Source organism: Scomber scombrus, chromosome 19 (assembly GCF_963691925.1).
Source record: "Scomber scombrus chromosome 19, fScoSco1.1, whole genome shotgun sequence".
Taxonomy (NCBI): Eukaryota; Metazoa; Chordata; class Actinopteri; order Scombriformes; family Scombridae; genus Scomber; species Scomber scombrus.
In genome coordinates, this window is record NC_084988.1 from 3,013,172 (window position 1) to 3,028,038 (window position 14,867).

Below are 14,867 nucleotides of genomic sequence, written 5' to 3' on the forward strand. Positions count from 1 at the left end.
GTTGACCTGTAACAGACTCTGTGGCGGCTGGCTGATGACTTTTCTGACATTTTGGACTCGGCTTGTGTCTCGTCGCTGTTTGGACTTGATGAATGTTATCGTTGGCGATGGAAACACGTTAACTCAACTACAATTACTACTATAATTCCATTTGAATGATATTTAATACTTATATCCAACTATGTTTCATAAAGTTATTTAATGACTCTCTGGTTAGTTTTCTACAGCCTCAACAATAAATTGATAGTTTAATAGTCATTTTAACAACGCCTGATGGTTCCAGCTTCTTATATTTTACGATTTGCTGTAACTTATATTCAGCTTCTGAAACATGATGCATTACTTACATTAAAATACCCCAATGGAAACATGTTTACTCAAATACTGAAGTACAATTACTATCATTATTTTAATTAAATAATATTTAGTACTTCTGTTCAACTATATTTCAGAGGGATATATTGCACTTTTTACTCCGTTGCAGTTATTTAACGGCTTTGGTTAGTTTTCTACCGCTGCAACGATAAATCGATTAGTCCATCGCCATAACATTTATCATCAAGTATTTTGATAATGATTTTTAAAAGGCATCTGAGAAGGTTATATATCTAGTTAAAGAACAGAAAAACAGAAGAAAATCTTACTGCTATTGTTGGTTTACGTAACTCTCCAGAGCTGGTGGAAGTTAACCAATCAGAGCAGAGTGGCTCCTCGTCTTAAAGAGACAGGAGCTATAACGACCTGTTTAAGACAGAGGCTGAACTGAGGAGCCAGTTTAAGATAAATAAGGATTTTTTTTAAAGCTAGAAATGTGCATAATACGTCCCCTTTTAAACTTTACTTTTTCTCAAAATTGACTCAACCAAGTTTTCTGTGCTGCTCCAAAAACATTTCCGTACCCTCGACCCGTGTTTAAAGACAGAGGCGAACAAGAAAGACAATTTTTGGTACAAACACAAGAATGATGATGCATTATTCATGGTTACAACATCAGAGAAGAAGAGGAGAGTGTGGGCCGGGCGCTCACAGAAAACAGGACACCGTGGGCGGCAGAGAGGATGATGCAGGGGGGGCGGGAGGGGGGGTTTGGAAGGATGCAGGGACCGGTAGAAAGGAGGAGGGGTTGTCGGAGAGGTGGAGGATAGATGGCATTCTCCGATGGTGCAGATGTGCTCGGGAGGGGGGAGTTAAGAAGTAAGAAGTATAATTACATTTTCTGCGTCCTCCCTCACCTCGAGAGTACCCCGCTTCGCCGGGTTAAGCACCAGGAAGCGTTTGAGGAGGTTCTCGCAGTCTGTGGACATGTAGAAAGGGATGCGGTACTTCCCTCTGAGCACCCGCTCACGCAGCTCCTGCAGAGAAGAGAGGAAGCAGGAAGTTAGCAACACACTGAAACACGCTACATGCTAATAGAGAGGAAATAGACACATGGATGTAAATTCACTGGTGGAAGAGAGGAGAGGTGACTGATGCAGATTATAGGCTCCAAAACATTGTTGATGCTTTTATTTCAGCACAATTTTTGGAATTTGGAGAATGTCGACTATTGACAAAAATATATAAAAACTAGAGCCTGACCGATATATAACAATCAACCGATATCGGCCGATATTGGCCTATCACAGGCATATCGGTATCAGTGTTTTCCCATATGTGAAGATATATAAGCTGCATTTTATGTATATCTGTGTGTGTGTGTGTGTGTGTGTGTGTGTGTGTGTGTGTGTGTGTGTGTGTGTGTGTGTGTGTGTGTGTGTGTGTGTGTGTGTGTGTGTGTGTGTGTGTGTGTGTGTGTGTGTGATGGCGGCATATTTATAAAAGTTAGGGGGTGGGGGGTAAATTGCTTTTAAGATGTAGGTGATGTAGATGAATTCTGTTATTGATTTTAATTTATTGTATGCTCCATCTTCCTGCCCAGGGACTACGGGCGGAAAATAGCAACTTGCTAAAACCCGGTGCAATGCATCTCTCCTTGTTTTATACAAGGTTAATATTTTATTGGAAGAAAAAATCTGAATGTATTTCCTAATTCAAGTGTAATATATACATAACCTCCCAGTGATGTTTACTGTTTCAGAGTACTGATGTCATTTTATAAAAAATAAAGTTTAGTCTTAAACTGTAAAATATCATAACTCCATTACAAAAATAAGTGTTTATGTTCATACAAGATAATCCATGATATATTGATATCGGAATTTTTTTATTCCCTATTATCGGTATTGGCCCCAAAAATTCAGTATGGGTCAGGTCCTACTAAAAACTGAAAGAAACAGCTCAACATGGCTTTATCATAAATAAATCATTTTGCCATATTAAAATCAAGTATTATGACATTTTATGACCCAATTCAAACTGTAAGAGTTAGTAACACATTTAACCAGGTGAATGAAAACACAAAGTTTTCTCTCTTCACATCCTGCTGTAATGTGTGTTCAGGGTTTTTCTCATGAAACTGGTCCGATGCTCAATATTTAACAACTTGACACAGACTGTTGAATAAAACCGTGTAACTCAGTTATTCCTCTCACATCCCTGTTTCGACCTTTTCCTCCCGTAGAAACTCAGAAGATTCTCTCTCTTTCTCTCTCTCTCTCTCTTCTTGCTGCTCTGATTAATTACCGCAGAGCCCACGTACGATGGGATCGATCAATTACACGCTAAGCTGAATCTGACATAACAGATGGGGGCCACAGCTCATCTGGTGATTTAAGCTTGTAGATGATGGTCTAAAACAGTCAGCTCACTGAAATATGTGGCCTGTGCTGTGTGAACTATCAACTCTGCTCATTTTCCAAACTCTGGTATTAATATCAAAAACTTCTACACATAAAGTGCCACATCCAACACCAAAACCAGTTATTCACACTTATATAAGTACATATACACGTACTGTATATACATATAATACACAGTTGGCCAGCGAGTTGCATTAGTGTACATGCACATGAGGAAAAAATAATAAAATAAAATAATATATAGATCAATTTAACTGAAGGAATTCAAATATCACATCAAATTGAATGGCTTTGAAGCTTTTCATTGTAACATTATTGAACTATTAATTATGAATCCCAGTTAATGAAACTACAAACTTCAATGGCCGATTAATTCAGAAGTTGGAGCTGAAATGTTGCTTTCTGTAACGATTTGGCGTCAAATAGTTAATGGACTGTACTTATATGGCGCTTTTCTAGTCTTTAGACCACTAAAAAGCGCTTCTACACTAAATGTCGCATTCTCCAAATCACACACACATTGGGGGCAATTTGGGGTTAAGTATCTTGCCCAATCAGGCAGGAATCGAACCACCGGTCTTCTGATCAGTGGACGACCCGCTCTACCTGCTGAGCCACAGCCGCCCGACAAATCACTACGTAAAAATGACAAATCATCACAACTAAAAAAAAAAAAGAGGATATTTTTAAACAATATTAGGTGATTCATCGTGACGTCAGCACATCCACATCATCCCACCTTGAGGTTTTGTCCGTCGAAGGGCAGCGAGCCGCTGACCAGCGTGTAGAGGATGACCCCCAGACTCCAGACGTCCACCTCCGGCCCGTCGTACTTCTTCCCCTGGAAAAGCTCCGGCGCGGCGTACGGCGGGGAGCCGCAGAACGTGTCCAGCTTGTTGCCCATAGTGAACTCGTTGCTGAAGCCGAAATCGGCGATCTTGATGTTCATGTCTGCGTCGAGGAGCAAGTTCTCAGCCTGCGGACAGAAGGAGAGATGAAGAGAAAAGGGTTATGAGTCTTTCTAACTGCTTTTATCCAGGAAATATGCTGTCCATTTATTCTTAGAGGTTGTGTGAGTTGTTGGGTTTAAAACTGAAAGGTAGTAGTAAATCTGACTGAAGAATTATTGATGATGAATATTGAAGTCACAGTGAAACTTAGGTTAGAGCATCTTTAGCTTCTGTTATTTCCCAATTAAATGTAATATTTGAGTGCTGTACAATAACATAAGGGAGTTAAATCAAATCCTCAGATGTGATTGGACTGCTTAACAACAGTGGGTGTGGCTTAGTTTAGTGTAACACAAAGCTGCACACACACCACCTTTACTTGTTGTTTGGTCAGGAGGAGGAGGAGGAAGAGGAGGAGGACGGAGAGATGAATGAATTAGACCTCAGCAACATTGTTTTTATCTCTCCTCATCTATAACCATATTGCTCTGTTAACTACTATGACCCACAAATGGTGAGAAGCGGTTTTATTGGATGAGTTTTTGTAAAAGCCCCTGAGCGCAGGATGAGTCAGACATTTGAAATAATTTTACCAGAAGAGTAAAAAAAAAAAGAAAGGGGAATTTGGATGTAAAAGTACTATTTTTGGCATAAAAGATGAGATAACTATACAATTAACACAAGGATACAGGATTAGAACTGGGGGAAAGTATTATAATATCAATGTGTACTATATTAGTGTGACCTTTTATTCTATTTATCTGTATGATTCCTAATTATCTCTCTGGTTTCTTCTTGTGATGCTGTAATCCTAAATGTCCTCCATAGATTCAAGTTTAATCTTAACGTAAGTACAATTCATGATCTCTATTGAAAAATGTCTGTTACAACTTCCCAAAAATCTGTGAGATATTATCTGATATAATGAAACTGTAAACATGTCCCCGTTCAAACGTAGGCGAGGGCTTTCAACTCCCAACATCTGCTCGTTGCTCACATGCAGCTGTGGGCAAAAGGCTAATTAGGAAGTCGAGACAGAGAGAGCGCACAGAGGGAAATATTCTATCGAGCTCCGAACGATTGAACCGACATCCTGAGAGGCTTTTGGTCCGCGTGTGAGGTAACGTTGGCCGACCGTCATCATGGACAGACAGCAGAAAATCATTTGATTTTAATGTCAGCGGGAGACACGATGAGCTGAAGCCTCTGGAGGCACAAAAAGAGCAAAAAGTGGCCGACGTGCCTGAGGGAGAGCGGTTGTTAAAAAATTTAACCACTGTGTTCCTGGTTGTACTTCCCCCTCGGCCGCACAAACACAGTCACACCTATGACATATGGCCACACACACACACGTATATACAGTGAATATGACGAGCAGGAAGAAGATACAGCTCTCTGCTCCTCTCACATCTCCCTCCTTATGGATCATTCATGAAGCTCTAGAGAGGAAACAGTTTAGACATGCAGCTGTACTGTGTGTGTGTGTGTGTGTGTGTGTGTGTGTGTGTGTGTGTGTGTGTGTGTGTGTGTGTGTCTGTGTGTGTGTGTGTGTGTGTGTGTGTGTGCGTGTTCGTGTGTGTGCATGTGTGTACGTGCTACTCCCACTGACGCTGAGATAAAAATACAGAAGCATCAATATTTATACACGGAGAAGCAAAGAACGTCACGGCTGTAAAAAAGGAGGAGGGTCCATTTACAGTACGACGGGGTGATGTGGTGGAGAACATGTGAGCGGTTTAGAGGGCCGCCTACTCGTGCGTCCGTAGACACACTCCCCTCCACCCCACCGATCTTTAAAGATTAAAAAAAGGTGTATGTGCTGCTACGAAAGATCAAGAAAAAGAGCAAAGTGTCAATTTAGTAATTTAGCCTTTAATCAATTAGCTGTAACATCTGTTATCTTCACACTGATGCACTTCTTTTTCTTGATTTTATATATTCTATTTACTCTATGTTTTAGCTACTTAAACTATCTACTCTTTATACTATTTTACTATTATTACTATTTTAATTTTCCATCTTATGTTACATTAATGGGTTTTTTTTAACATTGTTTTATGCTCCTTTCTAGCTATGATCTTTTAATGTGAAGCACTTGGTGAATGATGCATTTCTTTTGTTGTAAAGCACTTTGAAAGCTGCTATTATTATAATTATCATTATTAGTAGTAGTAATTAGACATGCTGTGTTAGAGCCGTCAATGGTAAAATGGGAGTTAGGTTGAGAGTCATAAAAACACGTAACACTGACGTCAGATGTCGATACTATGACCTTTCTATCCAGTCTGAGTCAGACGTAATGAGCCTCAAAAGGTGAAGACACTTTGAGATTATTTAAACTCGATTGGATCGCTGGCGAACATGAGAACTGTTAACAATGTGGATTATTTTATGACAACATGTGCCCCCCCCCCCAGTACTACAACACAAGGAATTTAGTTTAATCTGAAATAAAACCCCAAAAAAATTCACATTTGACAAACTGAAACCAGCAGATTTTCCTTTTTTTTGTTGCCCAAATTGGCTTAAATGGCGCCTCCATTAACTATTAGTTTCACTGTTTCTCACTTTTCTTAATTCCTACTCTGTTGTATTTTTATTTTTATTTTATTTTTAAGTGAATTTAACTGTTATCATTTCATATTTATTCAGTTGCTCATATTTTTTGATATTTTGATACCTAAAGAGACGTATTCTGCACATTTCCAGCTCTATTTATATTCTGGGGCTCTATTTGAATATCTTCAATATCTTTCCAGTTAAAAACTCCTTATTTATCTTATACTGGTCATTTATGCAGCCCCTCAGTTCAGCCTCTGCCTAAAAAGCTCTTGTCTCTTTAAGGCTCGCCTCACGATGAGCCCACTCTGTTCTGATTGGTCAGCTGACATCAGCTTTGTAGAAAAGTTAAAAGGTTGAAGCCCCTGACTTTTGCTGGCAGTTTTGGAGCTCTGAACATGTTTATCATCCAACATCATAAAAGTATAAAGATAATTTGAGATACTGCAGTGCACTTTTTGCACACCGAGTTTTTTATTATTATGTATTACACATATATATACTATAATTGCTTTATTATTATAACTTTTGGATATTTTTAGTAACAAGTTCTTAGATTTTCTCCATTGGATAGTCAGAGATGTGTTTTTGTGTGATGTTACGTATGGCTACCTTAAGTGTGGATGAAGCTGCTGTAAAACAAGCAATTTCCTGTCAAGGATCAATAAAGTATCTATCTATCTATCTATCTATCTATCTATCTATCTATCTATCTATCTATCTATCTATCTATCTATCTATCTATCTATCTATCTATCTATCTATCTATCTATCTATCTATCTATCTATCTATCTATCTATCTATATAAATCCAGAAAAAGCATCTTCTGCCCCCCTTTAAGTTCAATGCACAATAGAAAATGTTTTGTTTCCTCTCACAGAACTTTTTAATAACCACATCTGAGGTTTGCTTTTTACACAAACACACATTTTCTAAAAACTTTATACAAAACTCAGCAGTCCAAACTCCAGGTTTAAGACTTTAAAGTAAAAATAATGAGCAGATTTGTTGTTTATATGTTTGCCTGTTTAGTTGTTCGCATCTTTCGTTCCCCCCTTTGTTGTTAATTGCCTTTATTTCCTAAAAGCTTTGAATACCAGAAAACACTGATGTCTCTGTGATCATGGCCACATACCTCGCTCAGTCTGTCTGATGTACTGAAGCTGCACACTGTGAAGTAGAAGTTTCGGCTACTGTACTGACTACAAACCGGTGTGTGTGTGTGTGTGTGTGTGTGTGTGTGTGTGTGTGTGTGTGTGTGTGTGTGTGTGTGTGTGTGTGTGTGTGTGTTTGTGTGTGTGTGTGTGTGTGTGTGTGTGTGTGTGGCTTCTCTGAACTCACCTTGAGGTCTCTGTGAACGATGTGCTTCTGGTGGCAGTACTGCACCGCCGATACGATCTGTACGAGGAACACACAGAGCGGAGTTGAGTTAGATGTATGCTGTTCTCAGACTGTGATAAAGGATGTGGTAGAATTGACGGGGGGGGGGGATGTGGTCGACACTGACAGGAAGATAAAACATGACAACGTTGGGACAGAAGAGACTGTTTGCCCAGTTTTTAATCTTCACAAAACAGTTAATGACTTTGAACTGTGCGTGACAGTCGTTGAGAGATAAATGATGGGAAACGGGTCGGGTTGGGACATTTCTCATCAGTCTTTAGACATCAGAGACGTTGCTGCTGCCTCCACCCTCCACCCTCCACCTCCCCTCTGAGGAAGGAGGACGGAGGACAGCGACCTGTCTGAGCTACGGCCCGGAGCAGAGGTGTGAAACCAGAACACTGCAGGGGGAAGAAAGCTGGTACCTGTCTAAATTTAGCCCTGGCCTCTTTTTCCTTCATTCTTCCATGTGCAACCAGGTAGTCAAAGACTTCTCCTGCAAAAAGAGAGAAAGAGAGAGAGACCAAGTTAGAGAACCGGGGGGGAGAGAGAGACTGCTGAAGTGAGAGAATAAAGAAAAAGACACAAACACAGAAGGTGGACAGAAACAAAAAGTGAGTCACAACTTATGAGTAGATAAAAATAACCCCCCCCCCCACCTCTTCCCTTCCCTTCCCTTCCTTCCCCTCCCCTCCAACTTTTCTACGCAGCTGGCCTGCACCGTCACCCATGTGTATGGTTGGAGGGTGTTTCTCGGCCTCCTCCACACACACACTGAGCTCTCCTGGAGGCACAAGCTGCTGCCCAGCTCGGCTCCAGCAGCAGCAGAAGCAGCAGCAGACCCTTCCTTCGGCCCACACTTCTGCACACTTCCAGCTAAAACGTGACTGCGATTGCTCGTGTGCTAATTGAACTCGATCAGCTGCTTTATGTGTTGTGTGTGTGTGTGTGTGTGTGTGTGTGTGTGTGTGTGTGTGTGTGTGTGTGTGTGTGTGTGTGTGTGTGTGTGTGTGTGTGTGTGTGTGTGTGCGTGTGTGTGCATGAAGCCGAAAAAAATAGGAACTGAGAAAAACAACAAGCAACAAAACCTGCAACAACAAAAAAAAAAGGAGAGGGAAAAACGCCTCCCCCTCTTTTCCTGAATCCTCGAAAACCCTCCCAGTCTCTCAGCGCTGACCTGCAGAGGTGGTCAGAGCGTACGTTTCTCTACTTCAGAGCTCTAGAAAAGCAACAATTCATCCACTCTGTCTCTCTTTCTCTCTCTCTCTCTCTCTGACTCAACTGCTAAAGACAGAGTGTGCCTGCTAACACTTTGCATGTCAGAGCAAAACGGCACAACGTGTGCTGTACATGAGAAACTAGATTATGGAACACAAACTGGGGGAAAAATGGTGAGCAAACTGTGAGAAATATTCTGTAAAAAATGAGAGGAAAACAATATATCTTGTACAAATGTGATGATACAAGGTTAAAATTCTGCCAACGTGAAATTTCTCTGTGATTAAATCATGTCGAGGCAACTTCTAGAGCAGCATTACCCGGCTAAGATTGCCCTCGTTTCAGTGCACGAAAGCAGGCGGTTAGCCCTGATCCAGTTACACTACGCCACATATCATGGTCCAATGTGGATTTTCTCCCAGAACTCGTACATTTCTCTTTAACAATAGTTTATTCTTGGGAAGGAAAAGCTGAAAATATGATGCTTGCATGGTAGGAAATCTTCTTACTGACCCCACAAGCTATGAAAACACATTAAAAGTAACAGAAACCAACATTTATTCCAACAGAGAAAAGTCAGCTTTAGTTTGCTTTGCTTTTATTGTCCTCTGCTTATGTCAGTCTGAGTTTTATATTTATTGTAACTGACACGTCTTACAAAGAGTTTTTTTTAGGCTGCCAACTCACACCTGGCCAGGGACTAGCCATTGGGCCTTGACAAATAAACTAATACAATAAAAAAAGTGCTGCTGTTGTAGGTCAAGAAAAACGTAAGATAAAAGTAGTTTAATGTGAATCAACGTTTTAAAAAGGTTTAAATGTGATTTTTAGACATTCAGGAAAGTTTCAGGTTGTAGTTATTCGTCTGAACGAGCAGAAAACTTGCTCATGACCTGTTTGAAGTGTGTAACGGAGATGCACTAATACTGAAATCGGATATCAGTCTGATACCGACTCAAATAGCTGGATCAGGTGTCTGTGACAACGGGCCGATCTGGTGTCGCATTAGTGTAACAAATAATTCAGGAAGTTTATATCTATGTATTTATTAAACATATATATTAGTAAGAAAGGGGTATATTGTATGATGGTATTAATTATTAATTAAATTATAGAACAGAGGAAGCTGTTATAGTAGCAATCATTGATTGATGGAGAAGGTTGTGTGTGTTCTCAGTGTTCACCTCTTCCTGCTCCTTTTCGGATGTGGTTGACTATCATGCATTGCATTATATGTTTACTGTTATGTGTAAGTCTATTGTGGTTTTCAGTATGACCATTTTGTTTGTTTTTCCTCTGCCACACATTTGAAATAAAAGTTTCAAATCAAATCAAAATTAAAGTTAGTTTAAGTCAAGCCGGATTCATCCTTACACATAAAACACTGAACTTATTAATTATACACTGGGCGACACACTACCACAGTGCTTCCTCACACTGTCACTGGTGGTCCAAAGATGTGAAAATGAGGTTACAGTTTTCATTTCTAGTATTACTGCAATTATCTTCCAGCCAGCAGGGGCAGCACTGAGCAGGAAGCAGTTCTACATCATCTAGTTTCATTTAACGCATTTCCCACGGTAAATCCACTTCATTCTGTTGCAGTAAATCATGTTTTTCATGTTACTCCTCCGTCTTATTGCTCACTAATAAGATTTATTCCCTTTCAAATCTGGTCAATTTTACAGTTTCAACATTATTCCTTTAATACATTTCATGAGCTAATCTGCCAGTGAAAGCACAACTTTTTGGTAGATACCCATACAATCCTGGCGCCAATCTGCTGTGCGTGAGGGAGAGCTGAGGGGGTCGCCTTGAGATTCTGCATGAATTCCAAGGAAATCAATGCCAAACTTGAAAGAAATATATTAGATTTACTTCATTAAGATCTAATGCAATTGGCCTATGATCATAGTTCCCATCTCTGCGGTAATGTGATTTGTTCCTAGGAGGGCAGGTCTTCTCAATTTGTCATCTCCGCTTGGCTCAACCGTCCGAATTCGACCTTTCCAAGGAATCAATGACAAGATGTGCTTTCAGGGTCCTGTGTACGTGTGATGCTGCATTAAAATGAGCAACTTTTAATAGATCTCGCCAAAAGAAACCGTATAGTTAACACACTGGTTGTTGTTTTTTTCCATTTTAAAAAGTTGTTGATTTTCATTATCGATTAATATGTTGGTTATTTTTATTAGTTGTTTGGTTCAGAAAATGACAGGAAGTGTTGATTTATGTTTCCCAAAGCCAAACAATTAACTAATTATCGAAGCAGATTGCAGATTAACTTCACAACTAATCGATTCATAACTGTAGCTCCAACTTTGCTGCAGTAGTCCTTTTTAAGTATACGGTGGCCCTGAGGGTCAAAACACACCAACATTGGATTAAAGGTGTAAATGATTGGCCCAGTTGGAGCCTTTGTGGTTAACATTTATATATTATTGCTGATCAAACCTTTGTTATATATTTCAGATCAGTCCAATCAAGAATAAGAATAGTTTCCCCATGTTTAAAGTTTTCTGAAATGCTCCAGTGTTTTTTGTTTTTTTATTCAATGATGTTTTGTTTGCATTTGTGTTTCTTGTGTTTGATGTTTAGCCGTTTGTGCAGCGACAGTGATAAATATGAGAATTTATTCATTTTAATGTCACATATCACCTTCATCGTTTGTTTACGAGCTTTCTGAACTCTACACATTAGTCCACCTTTGAAAAAACTGTTCCTGGAAATGTTATTTCCTCCTTCTTCCTCCGTTTGAGCACAACTCCCAATCTTCTTTAACTGCTGTAGCACAAAACCATTTATCAAGTAATTATTATGAGGACACATGTGAGCGAAGATCCAGAGAGAGATTTAGTCACAACCAGGTGTGTGAGGCCAGAGGAGGAGGAGGAGGAGGAAGAGGAGGAGTAACTAAACTGATCCTGTTTCACTGAGTGAGAGGAAGCGTGTCGTCCTCTTCAAAGTAACACATTTAAAACTTCATTCGAACCGTCATGGCACACATTTACTGATGCGATTTCACACGATTCATTCCAAAGTGACAGACTAACACCATATTCACCAACAGCATGACTCATCTCTTCTAAAGAACAAACTAAACTCAGATTTATACTCATCTACTTTATTTTTCCCCCCTTTCCGGTTGAAGCAGAAGAAGAGTGCAGACTATATATGCAGCTCCCAAAGTGTTTAAATTATTAACACACACATTTATCACATTTGCTGTTAATAAATTATACTCGGGACCCTGGGAGCAGCGCACCGTACGCATATGTCTACCAACTATATCTGGTCTTCTGTGGAGCAGCTGTTGGGATGCAGATTTTTATAGTTTATTTATTTATATTTCTTTATTTTATTCGTTGTTTTATACGTTTGTATGTAATATTATTGTCACTTTTTATGTGGGTTTCTCCCTCAACCGCACATGTTTTATTTTTATTTTACCATTTTTCTCTGACTTTTATTTTAGATATGTGCAATTAAACCAATAAACCATTAACTTTCTTTATTTGTCACACCTCTTCGCTTGGAAACACTAAATGCAATTTTGTTGATTGACATATTTTCACTCTGGTGTAAAAGATGGGCAGGTTGTGTTTATGACATAAGGATAAAAAAAAGGTGCATTTCGAACTACAAACCAGACATTAAACAGTTAAATTTCTGCCTCACCTCCGCTGGCGTACTCCATCACCAGGTAGAGTGTCCTCTCCGTCTCAATCACTTCAAAGAGCTTGACTGAAGATGAGAAAGAAAGAAAGAGAGAGAAAGAGACACAGGAAATTATAAATTCAATTATAACTTCAGACGGAGGAGATTCAACACAGAGACACTAATGAATTCATGGACACGGACACCAAAAAGAAAAAAGAAAAAGAAGTTTCCAAATAGACATCCGGTGACAGAAGAGAGGGAAGAAAGAGGAGAAAGTGAAGTTTCTGTTTGTGTGCATCGTGATCGTGTTTAAGCTTTTCTTTTTCTTTTTTTACTGTGCTGGTCCAGAAAAAAGTTGCTCTTTTAAACTGCAGCTTGCCGATATATAAAAGAGTGAGTGATGAGCTGCTGCTGCTAAATATAGACCAGGTGGGATGTAAGACAAAGAAAGAGAGAAAGAGATGAAGAGGTAGAGAGGGAGAGAGAGAGAGATAAAAGAGTGTATGGGCTGGTAAGCGCTTACTATCACCCTGGTAATTATAATCACATTTCTGTAGAGGAAATCATGGAGCGCAGGGAAAGGAAATTAAAAGTAATTAGTGGGGAATCATGGCGGACTCGTCTGATGTGCACATGGTGTGTGTGTGTGTCTGTGTATCCAATGACACACACAGGAAAAAAGCCTCGGTCTGACATTTAGGATCATGTTGGACCTTGCAAACACCATGTCAGCTTCCCAAACACCAGATCTAAACCACCAGTGCCATTCCTCCTCTCTCTTTTTTTTTCTCCTTTCTTTTCTTTCCAGTCCACGTTCTTGCCTTCGACAGGCTGAGGTTTTTTAGTGTTATTGGCTTCATGCTGGTGCAGTGGTTTGGTGTTAGTTGGTATTTCCTCTTGCAGTTGGCTGTGCAAAGCCTAAAAGTTTTGACTGCTCTCTCAGCAGCATGCTCTCTCTTGTTTATTGATCAAAACCACTTAATGTCTTTCTTTTCTTTCTCTTTTTTCACCAAGAAAGTATCACCCTCCACAATCACCTACAGCTGCCCAGAGAGTTCATATCATAAATCATATTATTGTATCATTATTTCAATTTGTATGCGTGTTATTTAAATGTCAAGGATGTTTTTGTTGGCGTTGGCCTCGCTGCGTGACCTCCTAATTTTCTGCATGGCGTGCATATTTTACAGAAACCTTCACATTTCCAGTTTTGACAGGATTTTTTCTTTTTTTTTTTTTTTAATATACCAAAGAATGTAATAATCTTCTCTGCTCTGTGTTTGTGAAAACGGAAATGAAGGAGAGAAAAAAAAGCACAAAAAAAGCTTTAACTAAACTAAGTGTGTAAAAACAGACGACTGCAGATAACATAGAGTGACAACATGCTGCTGGCTCATGTGACTGTCTGGGAGCTGAAAGGTCAAAGGTTAGAGCTCTGCATGTCAGGTGTCCCACAAAGCTCACAATGTAAACAACTGAGTCTTCATTGGCAGCACAATATATACAGTACTGTGAAAAAGTCTTAAGCCACCATTAGATTGTGGTTTTAGCAATGCTATTATGACCCAATCATATATAATTATCTCTCAGTCTATTTATTACAATACAACCACAACATACAGGAAATGTGTATTCAGTTCTATAGGCTAAAGTGTCAAGTATTTAGTGTGACCTCCCCTTACACTAGAGCAATAGCAGGAACCTGGCTCTCTTAAACCTAAATTGAAAGGAACCTTAATTAATAATAATATTTAATAATTAATGTTAAATTGTGTGTACATATTTCCTGTATTTTCTGTTTGTATGATGGTGGTGATCTAAGACTTTTGCACAGTACTGTATATATAAAAAACTGTTGCCTGAATTCAAATGAACAGATGCGGCCTGGATCATAAATATTTTGGGAAATATTTATTTATTTATTTAGAGTTTAATGAGAAGATTGACATTAATTTTCTAGTCTGTGTGTTACATACAGTGTTAGAAGACAGGATGTGGTTTGCTTGGCTTAGCATAAAGACTGAAAGGAAAGGAAACTGTTAGCCTGGCTGGTACAAAGTTTAAGCTGACTCATAAATATGGATGGGGTATCATTGAAAAAAATGACGATACCAGCACCAATCCAAGTATCCTTAAAGTGATACCGATACCAGCTGAGTACGTCATTCAATACCTATTACAAATTTAGATCTCTGTCTTTTATCTGGTGTAACAGGCGTGTAGTGTAGACACACTTTGGAGCGTTTAGGTGGCATCTTGGCTTCTGAAATGCTAAGCTCGCTAACTCAAATTCACCACGACTTCACCAGCACAGACGGGTTTGTAGCTGCTGTGGCAGTGGGCCAATCACATCGCATT

At 39.4% G+C, this 14,867-nt stretch overlaps 1 protein-coding gene across 12 annotated transcripts in view; it reads right to left on the bottom strand.

The window, feature by feature from the left end:
- Positions 1-14,867, bottom strand: part of mark3a (MAP/microtubule affinity-regulating kinase 3a) — a 68,178-nt gene that overhangs the window by 29,976 nt on the left and 23,335 nt on the right. For 5 of the 12 annotated variants that reach the window (XM_062440019.1, XM_062440010.1, XM_062440014.1 and 2 more), the window contains exons 5-9: positions 12,528-12,593; positions 8,057-8,127; positions 7,590-7,646; positions 3,478-3,714; positions 1,233-1,352 (exon numbers count right to left, since the gene is read on the bottom strand). In XM_062440019.1, coding sequence (XP_062296003.1) covers positions 1,233-1,352; positions 3,478-3,714; positions 7,590-7,646; positions 8,057-8,127; positions 12,528-12,593 — 551 coding nt within the window. Of the gene's footprint in view, positions 1-1,211; positions 1,353-3,477; positions 3,715-7,589; positions 7,647-8,056; positions 8,128-12,527; positions 12,594-14,867 lie in introns of all 12 variants that reach the window. The other 7 variants (XM_062440012.1, XM_062440008.1, XM_062440011.1 and 4 more) reach the window with 3 other exon arrangements.